We start from the raw sequence: 24,991 nt of genomic DNA, 5'->3' as shown, positions 1-24,991 counted from the left end.
ACATTAAGATCACTTGGCTGGCAGTTGTGACATTGCTCTTTTAGCTAAATTCAAAAGCCAAGTCCACTGCTATCTTAAAGCAGGCATTATCAAATTATTAAAATATATTTTGTAAACACCTAAGGCCAGAAATATTTTTATATAACTCAATTTGTACTCATTAACATCGTGTCTGTGACAGTCGTCAGACAGGCCGGGCCTAGTGGAGCCAAGGGAAGCCCCAAGGACCAGACTCAACAATGCTCGCTTTTATTACAGACTGAAACTGAAGACAGAAAGGGCACACCCTGTGGGCTCTGCATGTATATCAGCATATAAGGTTCACAAGCCCCCCACCACAAGAAGCAGAAAACATTTTGCGTTCCCCCAATTCTCCGCCACGACTATAAATAGTACAATTTTCTATAAAATTGCAGTTACTGCAAATACATTTCTGCGGAGGAGTTAATACTCCTTGCACACTCTCCGACAATGAGAATGCCACTGCCACCTACCTTAGTGGATGTGCAATTATTTTTTTGTATTCTAGCACGGTATTTTTTTTTTAAAAAAAACATGCTCCCTGAGGTACTACGCGCCACCCCTGGCATCGCACTACGCCCCCCTATTTGAGAAGGAATGTACTAAGAAGAAGTTTGTAGCAAACCAAAACTACAACCAGTGGCCATTAAATGACTAATGCAAGCGGCATAGCGTGCGGATGAAATAACAGCATCATATAAATATATTAGAGCCTCGATTTAAGGGAATAATTTTGGGAAGGAGTTGTCAAAGTAGATTTGTCATGGCATAAAAAACTATTGTTTTGATTTTATTTCAGAGCCTAAAAATGCTCAGTACAGTACAAAATTGTAAATTAAATACATTAAAAAAATAATAATAATAATAAAAAAGCTTGAAGCTGTTTGAAATGTTTTAAAATTATCCATACTTGGCTGGTGCTGGGGGAGGGGGGGTTAAATAGCACCCATTTGAATGACCATGACCTTAATGTTAATGCAACGATGTCACCCGGTCAACATAGCGGCCATATTAGCCTGCTTTTGTCTGTTATCTCTCACAAGAGAGCAGCGCAAGCTGGAAACATGTGACCAGTCTGTTGGTGGCGCAATAGCACCATTTACTGGTGCCGTGGACAATTGTGGTCAATTGCGGCTAATTCTGGAACCAATGGCGTCGTTAGACCTATTTTACAGGGCTCAAGCCTACCTAAAATGTTCTTAAGCCCTCCCTAAATGAATTGGTTATGTAACTTTATATATATATATATATATATATATATATATATATATATATATATATATATATATATATATATATATATAATATATATTTATATATATTATATACATATATATATATTGTTTTTTACTAAAAAGATCAAAAACCTTAAATATATAGTATACAGAAAGCGAAATGAACTAAATATTCAGGCACATAACCTCATTATTCATGTAAATATAGTCATAAATCTGTTGGTTTCCCTTTACTTCCAAGTGTAAGGTCGTCCACGCTTCTAGTGTGTCATTATCCAATCCATTCCACTTAATCATCTTAATCGAAAATGTCCTTATTAGTAATAATCCAGGCCATGTTTTCACTGCGTCGTCGACTGCAACCATGCTTGCAGTTGAACGTGCCTCTGTCAGCCAAGTGTTCCAAATATGCCAACTACAAGCAGCATTGAGGAAAATAACGTGACGAATGGACTGTAATTAATTACTTAGATGATCAGAAATCAATTGATTTCCTTCACTTCAATAGTACTGTAGATAGAGAGAGCCCTTGTCATGTTTTGTTATCCAATTCTAATCCATTCCTCTTGAACCAGATGAAGCGGGTTTTTAGAGAGAACTTTATGCTTGAATTCACAGTAAAGTAGAAGTTAAAAGATCATTCACTTATGCTTGTCGTCAGTGGATGATGATAATAATATAATTGACAATACTAATCCTCCACTCATGTTCAATGAGTAGAAAAAGCAAGTGTGGAGCAATACCTATTGGAGACGTGAGTGTAAACGAGTTCAGTTAACAAGAAAAAAATCTATTTGTGAAGCAGAGAGTGAGAGTCTAAAATTATATAAAACTCAATATGGATTTAATATTATGAATATGAAACATGTCAGACAAGGTGTATCATTTAATTTAACCTGAGAGTAATGAACAGAAAGTAGAGGTATTTAATACACAAATTTAAGGCAGGCAGCTATAGCAAGTCATACACGAGGAAACTGTCTGCTTGACATAATTAAAAGTACAATATTTTAAAGCAAAACAAAAACCAAAAAGAACTAAAGACACCTACAAACTACGGAAACAAACGTTTACATTTTAGAGATTACTGAAATTAGTAAATAAAACTTACAGAAAGAAGAAGAAAGAAAAATTATATGGGGTTAAAATGGGGTTAAAAACTTTGAAAGATCTCAATCATAGGCACGGTGAAAAGCATAGTTTTTAACCTGAAATAAAAAATATTCACACTTTAACTCTTTGACTGCCAAAAATGTTAAATGACGTTTAGTAAAAACCTACGGAGGGCCACCAAGGACGTTAAAAGACGTTCTCCAATTTTATTTTATTTTTTTTTGGAAACGGGTGGAGGAAAGCCTTGGCCAGCTGTGGTGAAAGTTTCAAGCAGATCTAGTTAGCCTAGATGGCAGCAATGACTCTCTTTTGACAAGATTGGGTAGGCGTCAGTAGAAGACGTGAGGCGGAGCTAGAGGGGACAATGGCTGGGGAAGAGAAGAGAACATGGCGACCGGTTGCAAGCAGCTCACGCTCGAGCAATTTTTTTCAAAGACGAAAAGCATCGACCAACGCTAAAGAGCACATTGATGACGACGATGATCATCATCGATGATGATGATGGTGACTCCGAGGTTGGAAGCGTTGACGCGGCAGTAGAAGACGTGAGGCGGAGCTAGATGGCTGAGGAAGCGAACAATGCCGACCGGTTGCAAGCAGCTCACACTTGGGAATTTTTTTCAAAGACGAAAGGCATCGACCAACGCTAAAGAGCACATTGATGACGACGATGATCATCATCGATGATGATGATGGTGACTCCGAGGTTGACGCCGAAGTTGGAAGCAGCTATGACGACGTCATAAAGGTTCACGGGCTAGCGATGCTAACACCGGAAAACGCAGAGCACAACCGAGCACGCTCAGGCGGACGTTCAATCGGACGACGAAGAGTACCCCGAGTCCAATGCATATTCATCAGAGGAGTGGGTACAGTCTGCTACTTGCTATCCCCCGGAAAAAAAGGCCGTCAAGAAAGTGTAACGTCTGCACGCGAAACGGACAATCGAAGTGAAACGTAACTGTTGTGCAAATCCTGCTCCGTCTCCTTGCACGCAGGGCAGTGTTACAAAAAGAAAAACTGTATTTGAAACATCCACATAATTGTAAATAGTACCACAGTTGCACACATTTGTAAATAGTTTGCGAAATTGTTTTGTCAAATTGTTACACTGTTGAATGGAAATAAACGTATTTTGCAATCTAAAAACACTTTTTCATTGTTGGTGGTGGTGTATTACAGAAGTAAAGCACTATTTAGGTGTTTGTGGCATCATTCATGGACAAAAAGAAGTGTAGAATTCACTAGAGTGCATGAAATAACATCGTTTCACAAAAAGCTCTTTTTCTCCGCTTTTTGTTTCAAAACAGAGCATTTCGGTGAAACTAACCATTTTCTATTGTTGATTACTGAAGAACGGAATAAGGTAGAAACAAAAAGAAAGATGAGAGTTCAATCTTTCATTTGGTAGTATGTGTGTTTCCATAGTCCAAACACAACATTTTCTGTGGACCTTGAAAGATCAGTCAAAATGCTTAAATCGGCTGGCACTGGCGACATCCCGTTTCTGAAAACGTCTGGCAGTCAAAGAGTTAATATTACTTTCATATTTAATTTAGAAGTCATTGAGTAATATGTTCCTTCTATTCACATATACACCGAAATGTAAAATGTGACTTCAGAAGTATTTGGGAGCAAACAGTTACTGTGCTTTGAGACAAATTCATGTCATTTGCCTCTCTGTTGATCAGTTAAATAATTAATTCAATGTATCTTAATTGAAAATAATAGACTCACTTTATGACAACACAGTTACCTTTTTTTTTTTGCATACAGTTTTTTGTACACTGTAGACAATGTGTACATACATATTTTTTTGGTTTATTTTATAAAAATGCTTCATGTGTTTGTGTACCATATTAAAATACTGACGGAAATACCACCATAAGTCTACTGATAACTTTAACTTTTATTGTATTCCTTTTATATACAGACACACACACACACACACACACACACATATATATATATATATATATATATATATATATATGGTTAATTTTATTTTTATTTGGTTAATTTTATTTTAAAAAATGCTTCATTTGTTTGTGTCCCATATTAAAATACTGATGGAAATAACACTTCAAGTCTAATTATAAAATAAATAAAATAAAAGTTAAAAGTTATATCTGTCCATCTGTGCATCTCCTAGGGCAGGGGTGGGAGAACTCGATCCTCGAGGGCCGAAGTACTGCAGGTTTTGGAGGTTTCCCTCTTACAACACAAGCTGATTCCAATCAATGAGATCATTATCAGGCTTATGCAGAGCTTGCTGATGAGCTGATCATATATCAGCAGTGTTGGAGAAGGGAAACATCCCAAACCTGCAGGACTCCAGCCCTTGAGGACAGAGTTTGCCCAGCCCTGTCCTTGGGGCTAAGCTCCCCCCTTTCCATGAAACCTGAGCCTTGTTTCCACCGCCGGTATCTACTCTACTCTACTCTGCAAAAGCCCCATCTCCACCAACAAATATACCCGGCTCTACTCTACGCTACTCCCTTTTTCTGGTACCTGCTCCTTTGCGGTTCTAAAAAAAAGTAGCCCAGTACCAAAACGTGACGTAATTATTTTGGAGGCCAATAATTGGTTCGAGACATGTCGTCATCAATGTGCAGCTGCGCAAACCACCACCCCAGGAAAACAGCTGCCATTAACGATGAAGAGAGGACAACAATGGCTTCCAAACAGATTAATGCTTGGACTTTTGAGGAAGTGCAAACCTTTTTAGCATTATTGAATGCAGTCTTCTGGTTGCTCTAATATTCATTCAATGTCTTCAGGCTGAAATAAACAGGCACAAACCATTGTTTTTGCCTGTGAGTGCAGTGCACGCTAGCTGCAGTTGCTTAAGCATGACATCACTGGCAAGGTGAGGAGGCGCTCCCGGGTGGTGGCCGCGGCAGTGGAGACGCACAGCTTTTTGGTGTAGAGCCAAGTAGAGTAGGGTAGATACCGTCGGTGGAAACAAGGCTCTACTGTCGCCCCTGTCTGGAACTAACAGACTTTGAAAGGTACCGTAAAAAGAGGTGCTTTGAGTAGACTGGACACAATTCTGTCCCTTCAGAGCACTCACACATGTCAACAAACCTGACTTTATGTGTCAATTGAGATTCCAAGTGAAAATGATTTGTTGTATCATCCAAAAATGAATAATGTCAAAACATTTGCATGTGGGCTTGCACCCATTGGGGACCGGCCGGGCACAGCCCGAAGAGGCAACGTGGGTCCCCCTTCCCATAGGCTCACCCCCTGTGGGAAGGGCCGAAGGTGTCAGGTGCGGCGAGAGCTTGGCGGAGGCCAAGAGCTAGGACCTTGGCCAACGAGATCCCCGGCTACAGAAGCTAGCTTTTGGGATATGGAATGTAAGGTCTCTGGCGGAGAAGGAGCCTGAGCTGGTGTGTGAGACTGAGAAGTTCTGACTAGAATTAGTCAGACTCGCCTCCACACACAGCTTGGGTTCTGGTACCACTCCTCTCGAGAGGGGTTAGACTCGTTTCTACGCCGGAGCTACCTATGGTGAGAGGCGCCGAGCAGGTGTGGGTATACTTATTGCCCCCCGGCTTGGCACCTGTACATTGGGATTCAGCCCAGTAGACAATAGGGTAGCTTCCCTCCGCCTTCAGGTGGGGGGACGGTCCCTGACTGTTGTTTGTGCCTATGCAACAAACAGAGTATCTACCCTTTTTAGAGTCCTTGGATGGAGTGCTCGTTCTGCTGGGGGACTTCAACGCAATGACAGCGAGAGCTGGAGCGGTGTGATTGGGAGAATATCCGTCCATAACTAACACCATGTTCAAGCATAAGGGTGTCCATATGTGCACTTGGCACCAGGACACCCTGGGCAGAAGTTCGATGATCGACTTTGTGGTTGTGGCATCGGATTTGCGGCTGCATGTTTTGGACACTGAAGAGAAGGACGGAGCTGTCAACTGATCACCACGTGGTGGTTTGCTGGCTCAGATGGTGGGGGAAGATGCCGGTCAGACCTGGCAGACCTAAACGTATTGTGAGGGTTTGCTGGGAAAATCTGGGAGAATCCCGTCAGAAAGAGTTTCAACACCCACCTCCAACAAAAATTCTCCCTTGTCCCGTGGGAGGAGGGGGACATCGAGTCCGAGTGGACCATGTTCTGCGCCTCCATTGTTGAGGCGGCTGATTGGAGTTGTGGTGGTTTGTGCCTGTTGTAGCGTCAATCCCCGAACCTACTGGTGTCGTTGAATGTCGTCAAGCTGAAAGAGTCCTATTGGGCCTTTTTGTGAACGCAGCTTTGGCGGTCAGTCAGGTCGGGCATGGGAGGAGTTCGGCAAGGCCATGGAAAACAACTTCCGGATGACTTAGAGGAAATTCTAGTCCACCATCTGACATTTCAGGAGGGGGAAGCAGTGCACCATTAACACTGTGTATAGTAAAGATTGGGGCGCTGCTGACCAACTTGCGACGTGAGTCAGTGGGGAGAAATACTTCGAAGAACTCCTCAATTCCACCGACACACCTTGTGAGGAAGCAGAGTCTGGGGACTCTGAGATGGGCTCTCCTATTTCTGTCTGTAAAATGGTAAATGGACTGCATTTATATAGCGCTTTAACTACACCATATGGTGCCCAAAGCGCTTTACAATTATGCCTCATATTCACCCATTCATACACACACTCATACACCAGTGGTCAACTGCCGCCATGCAGGGCGCTGCCAGGTCCACTGGGAGCAAATTGGGGTTCAGTGTCTTGCACAAGGACACTTCGACATGGTCACCAGGGGTGAGGATCAAACCCACAACCTTACGGATGGGAGACAACCACTCAACCACTGAGCCACGCCGCCCCGTTGTGGGTGACATGCCTCTACAACATTGCGTGGACATTGGGGAGAGTGCCTCTGGATTGGCAGATAAGGGTCGTGGTCCCCCTTGTTAAAGTGGAAGTCAACCTTAAAGATTTCTTGACAATATTATGTTATATGTGACCTCACTAGTCTAAACATAACCATCTGATTAATATTACATTTGTGGAATATATGTTATGAAGCAAAATCCAGCCATTTTGCCACTTGCTATCGATTGAAGATGACATCAATGTTGCTCAGGTCTCAGTTAACAACCAATCATATATAAAATATTTGCTGATATGATATCAAAATGGTCCCACACGGTGGCATCCTTTCTTTTTGCTTTATTGAACCGTTTTTAAAAAAAAAAGTGAAAAGTGGCTGCCTCGATCACTCAGCCTCCTTCGTGTCTGCATTATTAGAGTAATAACTTTGACTGTTCTGATGGTGTGATATAAGTTTCTGTCATGTTTGTAAATGTTACTGTACATAATGAATATTGCACTGAAGCTTGATTTGAAGAAATTGTGAATCGAATCAAAATCGCAATTCAATCTTTTCCTATAATCGTTCAGCCCTACCTCACACTGAGCGATTTCCTTGAAAACCACTGAAGTGGACAATCGTGAGGGGAAAAAAAGCAGCCCACGACTCCCTACTGCACACCAGGTGATTGACTGCCGCACATATATACAAACTGGCAACAGAAAATTTTCAACCCGTGTTCTTATACGGAAACTATCTTTCGAGGCACCACATACACTGTACTTTTTTCATTTTATTTTTTATTGAACTACAAACAACAGTACGATTGTCAAGGAAGAAGAGATTTGCCCTGGTAGCTGTAGCTACTGTATATTGTGACAAATCTATTAATCTATTAGAAGATATTTGGTTAAGTTTTTGTTTAAATTTAACATTCATTTATTCATTCACCTCGATTGTTTCAGAAACTGGAATTCTAACTTTAACCCGAATGTTGACTGCATGTAAAGCTCTCAGTGAGAAGATCTAATCTGTTTTTCCTTTTACAGAGCTTCACAGAGCATTAAGCACTTACAAACAAAGACTTGTCACCTCACAGACAGCAACAGCTGGAGTACTTACTGCTGGAGCAATTGGAACCCCCCCATCCAGGCTCACACTGGCAGGTGTTGGGGGCCATACAACGGCCGTGAACACAGCTTTCTGCACAATGAGCTGGAGAGGGATAGAGGAGGATGTAAGGTGGTGGAATCAGAGAATGTCGACATTGCTTGATGAAGGGAACCCTACAACAGATCCACTTTAGGGACACAACTATTTGACTTGACCAAAGTATTGGTACCCCACATTACTCCACTACCAATTTTGAATGGATTAACTGTGTCATTTTTGGAGGTGGTGGTGGTGCTTTTACTGCATATTTTAAATCAAGGGAGACAAACCAACCTTTTTATAAAGCTGTAAATTTATAAAGATACTCACGAATGCAAATTTCGCCATTTTCAAAGAAGCCTGGACAGCACTGGGATTTCCTGCGGTACATAGTCTTCTCTCCTCTGCGATACGCAGTCCGGTAGCTCACCCTGGGCACGGACAGGAAGTCAGGAGGTCAGCCGATGAGATCAAGTCTTTCTTCACAGAATACAACTATTGTATTATATTAGATGACGCTATTATGATATACATTAAGACGTTACCTGGAAAAGATACGGAAGAGGATTAGGGCCAGTGAAGATTCTGACTTTAGTCTCATAATTCTGACTTTAAAGTGCAAATTTTCACTTTAGTTTTGACAATAAAGTGAAAATTCTGACCTTATTACCAGAATTTTGACTTTCAGACTTCCCCTACGATTCACAGCTCTACGTCACAAAGTCAGAATTCTGACTTTAAAGTCAGAATTCTGAGATTAAAGTCAGAATTCTAAAATTAAAGCGGCAATTCTCACTTTAAAGTCAGAATTCTGAGATTAAGGTGAGAATTCTGAAATTAAAGACGGAATTCTTGACTTTTAAATCAGAATTCTGAGAATAAAGTGAGAATCCTGCCAACCCTTTTTTTCCCTCTTTACTGGCCTTAATCCCTATGCCTTATATAAATATACAAACACCCCTCCCCCACCACCACCACCACCACCCAAAAAAATCGGATAATGGCACGAAATTTGAATTGGTCGCAAAGACTTTGGGCTCTGTTTTTGTGGACAGCACATATGGAAATGCTGGTGGATCCTGATTTTTGTGCAGGCGCAAGGTCCACAAACATATAATTCAGCAGAAGCTGATATTGTATTTAATGATGGTACACGCTTAAATTGTCTGTTGCCACATCCTCAACACCAATGACAATGCTTTGGTCATGCATTGATAGCTTCATTTTCTGCACAGATACTGTATGTGTCTGTGCGAGACGTTAGTGTGCCACATTTGAATGGATTAAGCTTCTTTGATTCGCTGCAAATATAGTCGGCTGTGTTCACGCACATATTGGCGTAAACTACTGCTTTGTTTTGTTTTGTTTTGTTTTTTTTAACTGCGCCGGCTAACCCGCCTTCGTGCAAATTTACAATGCGCCCTCTGCCAAATTTACATCGGTCATGAAAATAGAACACAGAAACTTAACAGCTGTGAACTTTAGAAAAGTGCAAGGAATAGAAATAAACGTAAAAAAAACAGAAAGAACTATCAAAGAAAATGATTGCCACTGAGACGATGGTCCTCACCTGTGTCTGGTGCACTTGAACCAGTTGAGGATGTCTGTGCAGCTGGTGTAATAAATCTGGTCAAAAGGATGGGCATAGGACTCTTGAACTGTTACTGAATATCTGAAACCACAGGAAGAGAAGGAGACAAGAGATCAGACATAAATGAAAGTCGGAATCCCTGTGTGTGTGTAGGGCTTTCATGCATGGCATTCTACCACCCAAGTTTATCCAAAAGGAATTTCTGTGGTTCTTTGGGATTAAATATATCTCGAGCCCACTCCTCCCTACTGGACAGGACAAGCTTCATTGAACACTGTGCATGTGCATTTTCTTATGCATCAGATTTATATAGCGCTTTTCTAGACACTCAAAGACGCTTTACAGAGGAATGGATACATTATTGATGCACTCACACATTCACACTGTGGTGGCGGTAAGCTACTTAAGTAGCCACAGCTGCCCTGGGGCAGGCTGACGGAAGAGTGGCTGCCAGTGTGTGCCTACGGCGCCTCCGACCACCACCAAACATTCGCACCTTCCATAGGCCAATGTGATCAGCACTGGAGGCAATGTGTGTGAAATGCCTTTAGGATCAAAATGCTTACAGTGTTTTTAAACAGTAAATAAGTACTGTACAGAAGCTATACCCTGTATTTTCAACTAAGTGCAAACAGGATCTCAGCCAAGGCAGTGCCAAAAACGAGTGGGACAACAACACTCCACTAATTTCAATATAAATACAAATATGAAATTAGAACTTTATTAGTTTTCAGTGTATTTCCTTGTTGCTCCTATTTGTTTGTTGCACATTGCACATCATGAACATTCCATTAGTTAGTTGTTATCTTTACAGACCAGCATGTAAATTGAGGCCAGTGAATATATATTGTGAGGTAAGGTGGCTTTTGGCCAGTAGAGGAATCAACCCAAGCCTTGTGCAGAGGTGTAATTTAAAATGTTTTAAAATAACCACATTAAAGGTATGTATAATCATTAGACAAACCTTTCCCAGTGGCTGCAGACATTTGGATCTTCCAGGTTAAGGGAGGAAGTAATGCAAGGCAGGAAAAAGAAGGCCACAGCCAACAGGACTGTCCTGTGGCATTGTAGTAGCAAGGCCATCTCACTCACGACTGAACCTTGACACAAAAAAAGGCACAGGTTAATTTTCTAACATTTTGTAAAAAATAAAGTACACATAACATACTGTTCTTGTGGAGAAATGACAAATGAATGTTCATGCATTTAAAATTGTTAAACACATGTTTTGTTCACAATTAGTATTGCTTATAAATACCCAATGTGACCGTAATGACTGAGAGAGCTGTTGAAAGACTTGGGTCACTATTTTCGTACCCAGTGTAAGTCTAGCACAAAGCACAGTTTAACTTTGCGCATTGGTGGAGTTTTCTGTCTTTTGGTATTTTTGTAGACGAGCGCAGGTAGAAGTGGGTGTTTGCGCCGTTGTGGGAGGGAATGCTGCCGACTCACGGCCAATCAAAGCGGCTCCCCTCATTCCCTTTAATTCAGCACAGAGAGGGAAACGTGCACTCTACGTGGCATGTAGATCGGCTCACGCAAAGTACATTTAAAAGGAACTGCAAGAAGATCTTCACTGGATGTAAAGTGATGATGTAAGGAGACCGCCTTTCACCCCTGACGGTACGTCCATGTGTGACAAATTGTATATCAAATAAAATGAGGTTAATAATGTAAACATTGTTTATAGTTTATAATTATAGTTTATAATTATTTCAAAATACTTGTATAACCTTATATCCCAGTTAGGGGGTGTACACACTTGTGCAACCACATTATATTATTTGTTCATTATTATTTTCACTTTGAAAAAGATTTTCTAAAAATCTATTGGGTTATAAAGGTTATAGATCACATTACTGGTGAAAAAAGTTTGGAAACGATTTATCTTGGTCTCATTTTTTATAGCACAAAAAGCTGGCATTTGAGCAAGAGTGTGAGTAGACTTTGTCGATGTCCTCATTGGTAAGCCAAGAGTTGCACTTATTTGCTTACTATTAGTTTATAACAGAAAACACTGTTGATGAAACTCTGGTCAATATGTGTAGAGCCACTTTGGTTAGACCCGAGAAAGTCAGATACAGAATTTCTCCTTAAAAGACAAGAGCCTGCATCCCTTGTGTCATTCAACATTTTTACAAGTGCAATAGTTTGGTTGACTTTATCAAATTTTCAACCAGTGTTTCTCAGTGTGAGTTAGGGAACTATATTCCTTGTAGGAGCAAAAAAGAATAGTTATAACAAATGCAAAATGGCCATGGTGACTGAGGTCAAGTCAGGTCTGTTTGTTTGGGTAAATGTGCACAATATATGTTTCCCAAATGTTAGCTGATGATGCAACAAAGTGTTTGATTAGCAATTTGCGCAATTTCATCAGAAATATAGTGAGATAGGTTGTTTGTACTGTGTCTTTACATGTTTTAGGCCAGCAGAAGCCATCTTTTATGGTTTCACTAGGCTGAACGGGCACAGCTGCAGCCACCAATGTTGGAGCACCCCCCCCCCCCACCACCATTTAAGACAACTGCGCTACTGCACAAACAAGGGCCATGCTGTGCGTGTGAAAGGCTCCAGATAGCCCAAAAGGAGCAGACTATGCAGAGCTGTACAACGTTGATCCTGCGTTCCATGTCGTACGATACTGACGCCTGTCTGTCTCCCTTGCAATGGGCTGGTATGAGGTGAGACCTGAGGCTCTATTTTCATAGTGAACTCGGTGTAAAATCTGGCACATCTTGATTTTCATGTTGGGGCAAGTGTAGTTAACCTGTTTGGGAATTTGGCAGGCCATGCCATGCTGGGCACTTTCTTTTACGGTGGCTGAAAGTAGATTTAGACCTTGGACTGGCTCGGAGTCTGTCTAAATTTTGGTGCAGATAATGAAACGCGATTTTGGTAGATTTGACTCAGAGAGATTCTGAGCTCTATTATATGTGGTGGAAGTCATCATATTTTATTGCTAAATATGACAACAGCCTGCATGACAACCAGTGCAGATGCCCTGTGAGCCAGCATATTTTGGGGCCGATGCAGTGCTTTTTAATGATTATTTTCCTCCATTTTAGACTGGCCCACATTTTAGACGGACTAGTCCTGTAATCAGTTTGTAATAAAGACAGCAAACTGAACCAACTTCGGTCTATTAGTGGCAGAACTATGTGTTAAGCAGGTGTGGTCAAGAGTCAGGCCGGGCCGGGTCGGGCTGATGGGCTTAAGTCAAAATGCCAGGGCCGATTTTTTTTGTGCCAGTCCAGCTCTGCATACAACCATCGAAATCACTTTAGAAATCATTTTCCTGAAGGCATCATTAGTATCATCAGCTTTACTATATATTTTCAAACACCCCTGGGTCGCAGCTAGTGTTGTGTCGTTCACGTACGTTTCGTTCAAAAAGAACAAATCTTTTCAGTGAACATGAGTGTTTTCTCAGTTCATTTGAGCTCAGCCACGCTCATGTCGTCAATCTTCGCTAACGACCAATCAGCAGCCAGAGTCAAACACGGGCGAACGTACTCCCATGCTATTGGCGTTAGCCAACGCGGATCAGCGAGTGAACAAGTCAGTGAGTAAACGTGTTGCCATTTCCGGTTCACGAACATATCAGCGAGTGAACGAGTCAGTGAGTGAACGTGTTGCTATTTCCGGTTCACGAACGTATGAGTGAACGAGTCAGTTAGTGAACGTGTTGCCAATTCCGGTTCAGCATAGACGACCGATTCAATGAACAAATCTTTTGAGGGGTTCTTTTTAATTAACTGATTCTAAAGATTCAGTTCACTTAAAAGAACTGTCATGCCCATCCCTGGTCACAGCAGAGCAATGCGAGATGGGTCAAACACGTACACAAACGATCTAGGTGGAGTGGTAGGTGGTCTCCAAGCCATGTGCCTACATAGCGATGATCTGTGATTGCTCTGGCCAGCTTTACTTCATTCACCTGTGAAGGTCTGCTTGCAGTTCCTTATAAAGGTAACTTGTGTGCATCGCTCTTCTCCATTGACTCGACTGATGATTTGCTTAACAACAATGATACATTTAAGAAGTGAAGAAAATTATCAATTTCAAATTGTGTGACATGTTATCTTATAAATTAAAGGCAATGTTAAAAAATGATGCTATTCTTTTGTAATCGTCGATGGAGGGGGCACTTTCTAAAATCTGTAATAATAATAATAATTAAAAAAAAACTGCAAATGTTGTAGAGCAGTTTGATAATTATTATATTAAATATTTTTAAAAAATGTATGTGATTTAAGAACAAAATCATTGAGCTTACAATACAACTCTATTTCTTCTCCTCTTTCAGCCATTTCCAAAGGAGCAGAGACAATCTACCTTTGCTCATATTAAAAATGTTGACACTGTCAGCTCTGCTGTCTGTGCTTACTGCAACATGTCTTGCATTACGGTAATACTGTGTCTGTGAAGTGCTTTTTTTGATATTACTGTATTTAACACCCCCCCCCCCCCAAAAAAAAAATTCTAACCCTATATATATCGTGTAAGACATCATTCACTTTGGGTGAGATTGACGTCCTTCATGCAGTTAAGAGGAATCAGAATTGAGCGAAATTAGCTATATATGTGCCTGACAGGTATATAAGTTTATGACTTCTGATAGCTTTTTAACTGATTGTACATTCCAAAAATATGACACCAAACCGATAGCATTTCATGTTTTTCCAATCATGAATAAGTGATGCTAGCATGCACACATGTACGGTGCTTGTCTTGTGCAAGTCAGCGTTATAATAGTACTCAAGTTTACGTTGTTAGTTTTTTTTCTTTTGTTTTGTTTTTATTCTGTTGCTTTTTCATTTGTTTTTAGAGCATGTTAGTATTTTTTTTTCTTTCAAAAATGTTTTAGTTTAGCTTTTATAAGGTTCAGTGTTTTTTTTTTTATTAAATATAATTTGTGTCAGAAAGGGGAAGCTTGGGGACCCAAACGTGGGAAGACAAGGCGAGGCCCAATCAAAAAAAAGGAATTTAATTTCTATGGGAAAAAAAGCGATCTTCCAAATTACAAGATAAAACAAAACATGAACCAAAACATGGGAGGGAACAACAAGGAAAAAACGAGCAGCATGACATGGGGAAAAACAATGAACCCACACAGACAGAGGGGAGACAGCAGACTAAATACACAAACACTAACAACACAAGACACACCTGGGCAAGACACAAGTGGCTGAGGGCACTGATTGGATAACACGAGGAAGGGCAGGATCACACTTAACAAGACAAGGAAGACACACAAGGAAAACAGAAACTAAACATGACAATTAGCATTTGTCGAGTGCAAGATTTCTAAAGAAAAAAGGTCAGTATGTAAATTTTATGTAATAAAACAAAGTAAATTACAATTACTAAAAGTCTGTTCGACCTTCCTTCATCAGAATAATTACATTTCCAACTAGACTAAGTGCAATTTCTGCAGAAATTACGTGGGAATGCTGGAAGCTGAATGCTAATAGTTTAAGGCTAAGATGAATGCTTATGAAGTGAATTGAAAGATAAATTATATGAAAATTGCAAAAATTGAATTGTAGTTGAAAGATAAATGAATAAAAAGAACACTTGAACCCGGGAGGCGTGAATTTTTGAAGCAAGTTGAAATTTATATGGAAAAGTGTTATCTCAAAGTACCCTCCATTCATTTAGATGGAAAAGTGGAACTAATGATATCCAATGAAAATAAAATAAAATCACTCAATAGCGCCACCTAGGCATTAAGTACCCTCCATTCATTTAGATTGAAAACTGGAACCATTGATATCCAATGGAAAAAATGCGCACACACAAAAAAAAATCACTCAATAGCGCCACCTAGGCATGCAGTACCCTCCATTTATTTAGATGAAAAACTGGAACTCATGATATCCAATGGAAAATTTAAAAAAAAAAATCACTCAATAGCGCCACCTAGGCATGCAGTACCCTTCATTCATTTAGATGGAAAACTGGAACTAATGATTGTCAGTTGGTATACATGCATATTTGCCATAGAGTCGTAGGTGGGATTCAAACCCGCGACCTCCTAGTTACTGGACAAGCCAATTTACTAAATGCGCCACTGAGCAGTATCAGACAGCTGTTAATGATGATCAGTTGTATGTATGGAAGTCTGGAAGAGTGTAACACTGTCAGGTGTGATGTGTGATAGAAGAGTTTCAGCTAAAATGAAAGGTAAGGTTTATAAAACTGTGGTGAGACCAGCAATGTCGTTTGGTCTGGAGACAGTGCCACTGAGGAAAAGACAGGAGGCAGAGCTAGAGGTGGCAGAGATGAAGATGCTGAGGTTATCTTTGGGATTGACCAGTTGGGATAGAATCAGGAATGAGTACATCAGACGGACAGCACATGTTAGAGACTTTGGACGTAAAGTCAGAGAGGCCAGTCTGAGATGGTTTGGACATGTCCAGAGGAGAGATAGTCAGTATATTGGCAGAAGGATGCTGAGTTTCCAAATGCCAGGCAGAAGGTCTAGAGGAAGACCAAAGAGGAGGTTTATAGATGTAGTTAAAGAGGAAATGAAGATAGTTGGTGTGGAGCAGAGGATGCAGAGGACAGGCTTAGATGGAGGCAATCGATTAATCTGATTAATTGTAATTAGAGTGTATTACAAAATAATTTTTTCACTGATTACTATTTATTAACCAGTGATTGGTGTTTATTTTGTACTTTGTATTCGTATAGTGATTTAAAAAAAAAAGGGGGGTTGACGTTGTACTATGTTACCGGTTTGGTCATTGTTTTCCAAAGTAAAAACAGATGTTTGCAAATGTCTTCTTTTGATTAAACACAGAAGATAATCCGTCTTCTTTCATGAAGGACTAGAGAAATCAATCAACAATTACTGTTGATATGCTGAAATCAGAGGATTTGGACAATTTTGAATTTAAAAAAAAAGGCTCCAAATGATTACTTGATTATTAAAATAGTTGTCGATTAATTTGATAATTGATTACTGTCGATTAATTTTTACAGCCCTAGTTGAGTTTTGACTCAACTCTTGGTCTTTCTGTGTGGAGCACATATATACAAACCCAATTCCAAAACGTTGGGACACTATACAAATTGTGAATAAAAACTGAATGCAATTATGTGGAAGTGCCAAATTTTTATATTTTTTTCAGAATAGAACATAGAGAACAGGTCAAAAGTTTAAACTGAGAAAATGTATAATTTTAAGGGAAAAGTGTTGATTTTAAATTTCATGGTGTCAACAAATCTAAGAAAAAGTTGGGACGAAGCCATTTTCACCACTGTGAGGCCTACAACAGTCTGCAAACGTCTGGGGATCGAGGAGACAAGTTTCTCAAGTTTAGAAATAGGAATGCTGTCCCATTTTTGTCTAACACGCGCCTCTCTAACTGTTCAACTGTCTTGGGCTTTCTTTGTTGCACCTTACCCTTTATGATGCGCCAAATGTGCTCTACAAGTGAAAGAAGTGGACTGCAGGCTGGCCCTTTCTAAACTTGGATCCTTTTCCTACGCAGCCATGATGTTGTAATTGGTGCTGCATGTGGTCTGGCATTATCGTGTTGAGAAATGCAAGATCTACTCTGAAAGTGATGATGCCTGGATGGGAGCATATGTTGCTCTCGAATCTGAATGTACCTTTCTGCATTGATGATGCCTTTCCAGATGTGGAAGCTGCCAATGCCACACGCACTCATGCAACTCTATACAATCACAGATGCAGGCTTATAAACTGAGGGCTGATAACAACTTGGGTTGTCTTTGTCCTCTTTAGTCAGTATGATATAGCGCTCTATTTTCACAGACAGGCACACATTCACTCGTAAGAACGGCCGCATTTCAATTTTGATGCAGGGGAAAGTCTAGTCTACCGTGTTTAGGGCTGTGTTGCTTGAGTGACCAGACGCAGATTCCGTCCCAGCATCCCGTTTTGTTTTTTAGTCTAGTCAACAAACCATTAGTTTGGGCTATTCACTGGAAATGGCTGGGATTAAATGAGTTCAAGGAGAACTCCCACAGACATCGGGTACACAATCACACACTACAACTACTATATGCACACTACTACATGAAAATGTGATTAATTGCACAAGTTTGCCATTTTTGTTTCTTTGGTGGGAATAGGACATCAAAATGAAGTTACTGTGGAAATTGAGTAGGAGAAAATTGATACTTTTGCTTTCCCATTCAGGCCCATTGGTCGTGCCAGGCAAAACAACAGCTGAGGCTCGGCCTTCGGGAAAAAAAGGTTTTAGCAAGGCTGATGAGCTTACTGTGTAATGGGGCTTCAACAGTGTGCAGCATTCACTGCGGGGGTAGGCGGCCCAGTTCAAGCTTGCCATATTTGGCGCTGGTTGCTAAGTGACCTAACAGGAAGAGCCAAGTGCTTTTTCCCATTTGTTCAAATGTGAAGTAGGCTAAAACTTGGCAATATGGATTTGTCACTGTTACAACGAAAGGCCCTTTACTTTTGAGGAGGAAGTTTCCTCATACATGATCAGGGGTGCACATAAGTGGTGTGCTGGTGCGCATGGAATATTATGCTCCAGTTCAAGTCTGTCACCGTGCTTTTGCGCACAAGAATGTAGCTCAGTCAGTCTAGGCTATGTAGCCTCACTTGTGGCAGCCATGGGTCAGGGGTAGAGCTGGGCGTCCAGTAACCAGAAGGTCCGCTGTTTGATTCTCACTCTCCCCAAGTCATGTGTCTTTGGGCAAGACACTTTACACACATTGCATCCAGTACCAATCACACTGGTGTATGGATGGTACAAATGTTTGGTGGTGGTCAAAGGAGCCATAGGCGCACACTGGCAGCCACGCTTCTGTCAGTCTGCCCCAGGGCAGCTGTGGCTAAGTATGAAGTTTTTTGCCACTAGTATGTGAATGTGTGAGTATGTATATCTATTTTGAAACATCTTTGAGTGTCCAAAAAAAAACACCATATTAATCTGATTAATTATTAGTAGTAGAATAAGTCTCCCTTTAAAAAATGATTCATGAGGTTAGTAAGTAAAGTTTAAAATCAAGGGCTTTCTATGCATAAAAACTAGGCATGTCAAAATTTGTGTGTTAATTTTAAGTTAATTTAAAGTTCCTTTAACGCCACAAATTTTTTTAATGCGCGATTAATGACTACCGCTTACTTGAAAAGCCTGTACTGGGGGAATTCGAGTCGCAACAAAGCAGACACGTCCACGTCGAAATTTTGCAGTAATAAATGTAATAATAATGCATATATTTGTGGAGACTGGGGTCAAGTTGTATTTTACAATTTCAAAAATTTGCAGAATTTCACAAGTTACTTCATGTTAAAGATTTGATAGCTCTTAATATGAAGAGAAAAATGCACTGAGCTGTCACCAACATCTTACAAATGCAATTATGCCATCTAGTGGCAGAAAATGACGTCAACACAAATCAATATCACACTTGTTTTGGTACAGTACAGTACATTTTTTTTATTTTAACAAAATTGTATTAATTATTATGAAATGATTATGAAATTACTGTATCAATGACTAAACCATCTTTCTATTAGTTTAACATTTTTTTCCACTTTTATGTTAACAAGAGGGATGAAAACTTGGGGGATTTTTTTTTCATTTTATTGTACTGTACAATCAAAACAAATGTAAAATTTGCGATTAATCATGAGTTAACTATTGAAGTTGCGCGATTAATTATGATTTAAAAAATTAGAGCGCAAGAGAGAGAGAGAGGCCAACCCCCACTGCCCCAACCCCACACGGAATGACGTGAAACATAACGTGTTGAGGATTTTACTCTAATCAGAAGTGGCGCAGTAATTGGGATAGAAGACTGCCTTTTTCTTGCCCATTACATCAGCAAACTCCCATTGAAATGAATGAAGGCGGCTTTCTTTTACGCACAAGATACATCATCAAAATCACGTGACCGGGATAATGGCGTTCATCACGGTATGTTCTTATTTTGATATGTAATCAGTTTAAAAGGAAATTCAAGAAATAAGATGCCAGAGATATTTGCACTTTTATTATTAATACACAATGCCTAATCCAATACTGGAAAATGAGTTATAAATCTTGTATCGCTTTAAGAAGAATTGATGTTCCATAATTAATTAATATTGGATTGAATTGAAGCAAATCGAACTGTACTCTTGTTAATCAAAATTGAATTGATTGAGGAAATTAGAATCAATACCAATCCTTAATATATAAGTTTTATATGTATTGTCGTTGCCCTGGATTGGCTGGCAACCAGTTCATGGTGTACCCCGCCTACTGCCCAAAGCCAGGTGGGATAGGCTCCAGCGTCCCCCGCGACCCTTGTGAGGACTAAGCAGTCTAGAAAATGGATGGATGTATTGTCATTATTTCTGAGCACAGAGTAACCAAGATGTCATTTTCAGTTGACAGCAAGGGGCAAAATGGCCGCTTCCAGACATGGATAAAAACAGGTGGATTTTGTTGCTTTAAATTATAGTCCCCCAAATGCAAAACTAATCGGAATACTGCGATTAGACTGTTGAGGCTGCATATAACCTATTATTGTTAAGAAAATGTCTTGATTTACCTCCCCTTTAAAGTCCAATGTGCAAAGTCAGGTCTTTCGTAAATGAAAGAAAACACTTTTAAAATCCTGTGAACAGTTAATTTCAAGAAATCAGCAAGAAACAAAAACTAATATTTAGGCCTTTTGAGTTCTATTTTCTCATGAGTTTGTGGGGATATTAAAATAAACTATTTATGTTTTTTTGAGTCGCTATAGGGCTATGAAAACGAAAATCAATTCAATATTGATTAATCAATATTTTTAAACCCAGCCTTAATTGTTAAATATGAGTATAATCTGTGATGACAGTGTATTCAATGGGAAAGTATACTAGAATGTGTATAATATAACAGTATTTTAAATGTTTACGCAAAAGCATCTGCTACCACTGACTGAGTGACTCACAACCCACAGCTGTCACAGTGTGTGTGCATGTGTGTATTGTGTGCATGTGTCTGTCTTGTCTAGTTTGATTGACTGTGCTGTGTTTTGTCTTTCACCCTCCACTAGCAGCCAGTTGCCTCATGTAGCCCAACATGACTTTCACTTTCAGTGGGAAAACAAGCGGTTACAGTTAAAACAGATCAGATGAATATGAAAATAATTTATAAAGAGCCTCACTTGTACACAGAGACCACTTCCATGAAAATGTGTCTGATCTTATCTTGGCTGTACGATTCAGCTCTCTAAGCAACAGTTGATAAAGATGATTAGTAATGATCCCTATACTTCACTAGCCCTTGTACATGAGCTTCCAGCTGCCATACAGTTACTTTGAATTCTTGAAAAGTTGAGCCGACTCGTACTTTTTAGAATGGTTTTCTCTAAGTGATACGTTTTAACTACATTCCAGAACTATTACCTATTTCACAATAGCGTTGTAAGAACAAGCTGCAAACATATCCTAAATAAATCAAAACTAATATAGAAGGTCAAATTGTGCATCAGTTATCACACATTCTGTATCAGTGTGTGTGTGATTTTGGCAGGTGCAAATTGTTCGACTCATTAAAGGTGCTTGAGCACTGTTTGTACAGTCTTTTTCCAGTGGAACTTTCACAACTCAGAAGAGGAACAGGTGGCCCATTTGGAAAAGCTATTTAGGAAATAATGGGGGGCGACAGCCTAAAATAATCCAGTAACATCTTTATATGAGTAAAACATGTTTAACATTACCTTTAAATCCAGGTTCCTTTTCAAGCTAATAAAACATGACAACATGACATTCATGTAGTTAAAAAAGTGGTTCTCAAATGTCACCATTGTTGCAAATTTGCAACATTTTGGAGAAGTTAAAAATATAATAATTGTTTAAATAGCTCTGAAAACCAATGTATAGTATATTTTTAAACAGCATTTCAAATTAGTTTGATGTATCGCCGAAGCATATTGCTCACAACCTGCAGCCAGAGGCTAAGCTATGCTGTTTTTGTCTATGTTTATTAAATTAGTGGCTAAATTGTGAGGAAGTGACACTTCTTGTCACTTACCTAATATGTTCATGGGTGAGCAAAATGGGTCAGCAAACCACTTTTGGGTCCTATGTCATCTTTCACTTTTGTTGCTTTTGGTTTTGTTTAGATTTTAGTTTTCCTTGCAACCCTAGTGTCATTGTCTGTCTCAAATGTTCTTTTCCTCTCAGCTTGTTACAATGTTTACACTAAGCTCACAATGTCTTCAAAACAATGCATTTATAATTTATCTTTAAAGCAGCATTTTTTAAGTCGAATGACGCCACCTGATGTTGACCTATCCACCTCAATCATTTAGAATACTGTATACCTTTATTGTTAATCATGTGCTTAAAGCATTACATTTGTTATCCAATTTAACACAAATACTTTCTGCTTATGTAGTGCATACAGTAGGCAAATACATTCACTTGACGGTAAAATGCTTTAATCAGTTGTTTTTGTTTTGTTGTTTTTTTAAGTGAAACTCTTTAGCCCATCATGTTTTTCACTCAATATACAAACCCAGTCAGTTCAAGTCCAAACAATGAGTCATAAATACTGAGTGCATGCACATTATAATTAAGGGTAAATTAGCAGGTTTACTTAAGTAACAAGAACACCCCACCTGGGGCTGGGGACATCACTTTTTTCTTATGAATAATTATGTAACAAGTTTGGCCATGCCGACCAAAACAAAGTCTTATACACAACAGTGTGAATAAATGCAAACCACAATGATGACCACAATTTGGTGTTTATAGTACAACTATTCATTCATTAAGCTTTTATGTCCTGCACAGCAAGAACGAGGGAAGATTTTAAAATCTTAAAAGGTTATACTAATATATATATATATATATATATATATATATATATATATATATATATATATATATATGACAGCCAACTGAAATCAAACTGACTGTATGTTGTCCATATGACAATTTGAGTAGCTGTTTCAGGTTTATGGGAAAGAACAAGTAAAACGCAAAAATGATCAACCCCACTTAAAATAAGCAAAAGTACAGCCATCGTTGCATTTAAAATCTAAGACAAGTGTAAAAGGACAAATTTGTTAGCAAATTACATTACAGACAATAGTATACAGTTTTTCCATAGTACAAGTACAGCCTCAACATTCGAATGTGGACATAATATGCTATATTATCACAATCGTGTTGGTGTATTATTTAGGTGTTTTATCTCTCTCTCTCTGTAAAAAGAATCACAAAAAAACTGTATGACATGAAACATTTGGAACTAAGATAAACCAAGTACAAACTTGAGTGTCTGTGTGACGATACGTTTGGGGAATTGTCTTAAAACAAATCCAGATAAAGAAATAAAATTACCTTTTCTATGAAAGAATATCGATCCCGTCCTGCTTCATGAGTCCGTCTTTTAATGCCGATTCTGGTGTCCTCTATGAAACAATGACAAATCCTAAACGATGGGGTGATTAGACACGACTTTAAAATACTCCCTCGGATGCAAAAAGTAAGCGGGTTTTTTTTGGGGGGTGGGGTGGGGTGGGGTGTGGGTGTGGGGGGGATATATATCGAGGACCTTTCCTGCACCCAACACTTGCTTGCCGTTGATGTGACGTCACTAGTTTCTTAGCCACTGAGCGACTCTCTCCTTCTGGGAGAAAAAGATTATTTATGTGCGGCCACAGAAGAAAACAAAACTAAACAAAAGTATAATTACTGAGTGGTCAGAGTTTAAAAACAATATTTTTTACATGTCATCTACAATTTCAGCTTTCGTTAGTAGATATTTATTTTAAATTCTCTAAGTCAAAAATTGTGTTGGTGTGAGGACAATTAAAACTACATACTACCTCCTTCGCCAAGAATCTAACGCAAGATATTTTTCCATCTTGGTTTGTTTGCTGGAATCCGACCACTACCACGTATAAATCAAATTATTTCTTTGTATAGGATTTTGCATTATCAGTCAAGTACAAAACAAAGTTGTTGGTCTTCTTGTTGGCTCTTCTGCCACCCTCTGGTAGACTCATTTAATGCATCTTCTGAAAATGAACTATATATATATATATATATATATATATATATATATATATATATATATATATATATATATATATGATTTGGGATACTTTTTTTTTTTGTCGTTTACACACTAAAATGAAAATGTTCACACAATTGCCAATGTTTTCACACAACGAGAAAAACACTTGTCCAGGGTTGCATAACAATAGCCACAGACTCAGCTTCACACTTTTTGCAAAACATTACACACAGTGATTTGCACACACAACACACATTTTCATACCTTAGGATTTGTGAGGTCACTTCCTTCCTTCCTAGCAAGTGTGGAAACACACATGTGCTTAATAGAAAATACTTCATGCAGTCAACGGTAGTAAGAAAAACTACTATTTTGTTCAGATTTTTATTGTTGAGTGATATGTTACTGGAGCTGAGTATGGTAAGAAATGCATATTTTCAGTCTGCAATTTGTGCATTTTGTAGTCCTTTTGCAACAGGTTCCATGTAGAAGGGTCAAAGAAGATAAAAGTGCGAGTAAATGGAACGGTTAGAAACAAAATGTCATTTGAGCACAAACTGTAAGAACTAACACTTTTCTGTGTGATAAAGTTGCAAATGTAAAAGGGCAGTAGTCCAATAATGGCCTTGTAGATAAAGATGTAACAGTGAGCCAACCTCTTGGTAGCCAATGGAGGCTATCCCACTCAAGAGTACAGTACATAATGATGGAGCTACTTTACTAATAAACCTCAGAAAAGCATGGAACACCAAATCAATCTTAGTCAGACATTGAGCTTAAGTATTCATATAAAACAAGTCTCCATAATCTAAGGTGGATAAAAAAAAGGTTGCTGTGACAAGTCATTTTTAACCTTACAAGAAAAACAAAATGTATTTCTGAAGAAAAAAACTGTTTGTGAGTGTGCCAATATCTTGTGTTATCTAAATTACTCCTTACATAAAAATACCTGTCAAAAAAGTCTAGCACATGGGTAGTCCCTAAAATAGGGTTTTTTACAAATGTGTTTTATATTGGTCACAGTAGTGTGTAACTGAGAGCAATTGTGTCTCATCATTTCAGACTGT

General features: G+C 39.2%; 1 protein-coding gene across 2 annotated transcripts in view; it reads right to left on the bottom strand.

The window, feature by feature from the left end:
• Nucleotides 1–23,388, bottom strand: part of megf10 (multiple EGF-like-domains 10) — an 84,310-nt gene extending 60,922 nt beyond the window's left edge. For both annotated transcript variants that reach the window (XM_077586367.1, XM_077586368.1), the window contains exons 1-5: nucleotides 23,246–23,388; nucleotides 10,886–11,021; nucleotides 9,901–10,002; nucleotides 8,661–8,761; nucleotides 8,301–8,393 (exon numbers count right to left, since the gene is read on the bottom strand). In XM_077586367.1, coding sequence (XP_077442493.1) covers nucleotides 8,301–8,393; nucleotides 8,661–8,761; nucleotides 9,901–10,002; nucleotides 10,886–11,004 — 415 coding nt within the window. In that variant the 5' untranslated portion in view covers nucleotides 11,005–11,021; nucleotides 23,246–23,388. The remainder of the gene's footprint in view (nucleotides 1–8,300; nucleotides 8,394–8,660; nucleotides 8,762–9,900; nucleotides 10,003–10,885; nucleotides 11,022–23,245) is intronic.
• Between the last annotated feature and the right edge of the window lie 1,603 nt (nucleotides 23,389–24,991).

This window comes from Vanacampus margaritifer, chromosome 14, assembly GCF_051991255.1.
Source record: "Vanacampus margaritifer isolate UIUO_Vmar chromosome 14, RoL_Vmar_1.0, whole genome shotgun sequence".
NCBI lineage: Eukaryota > Metazoa > Chordata > Actinopteri > Syngnathiformes > Syngnathidae > Vanacampus > Vanacampus margaritifer.
This window is presented reverse-complemented; position numbering and strand designations above follow the sequence as displayed.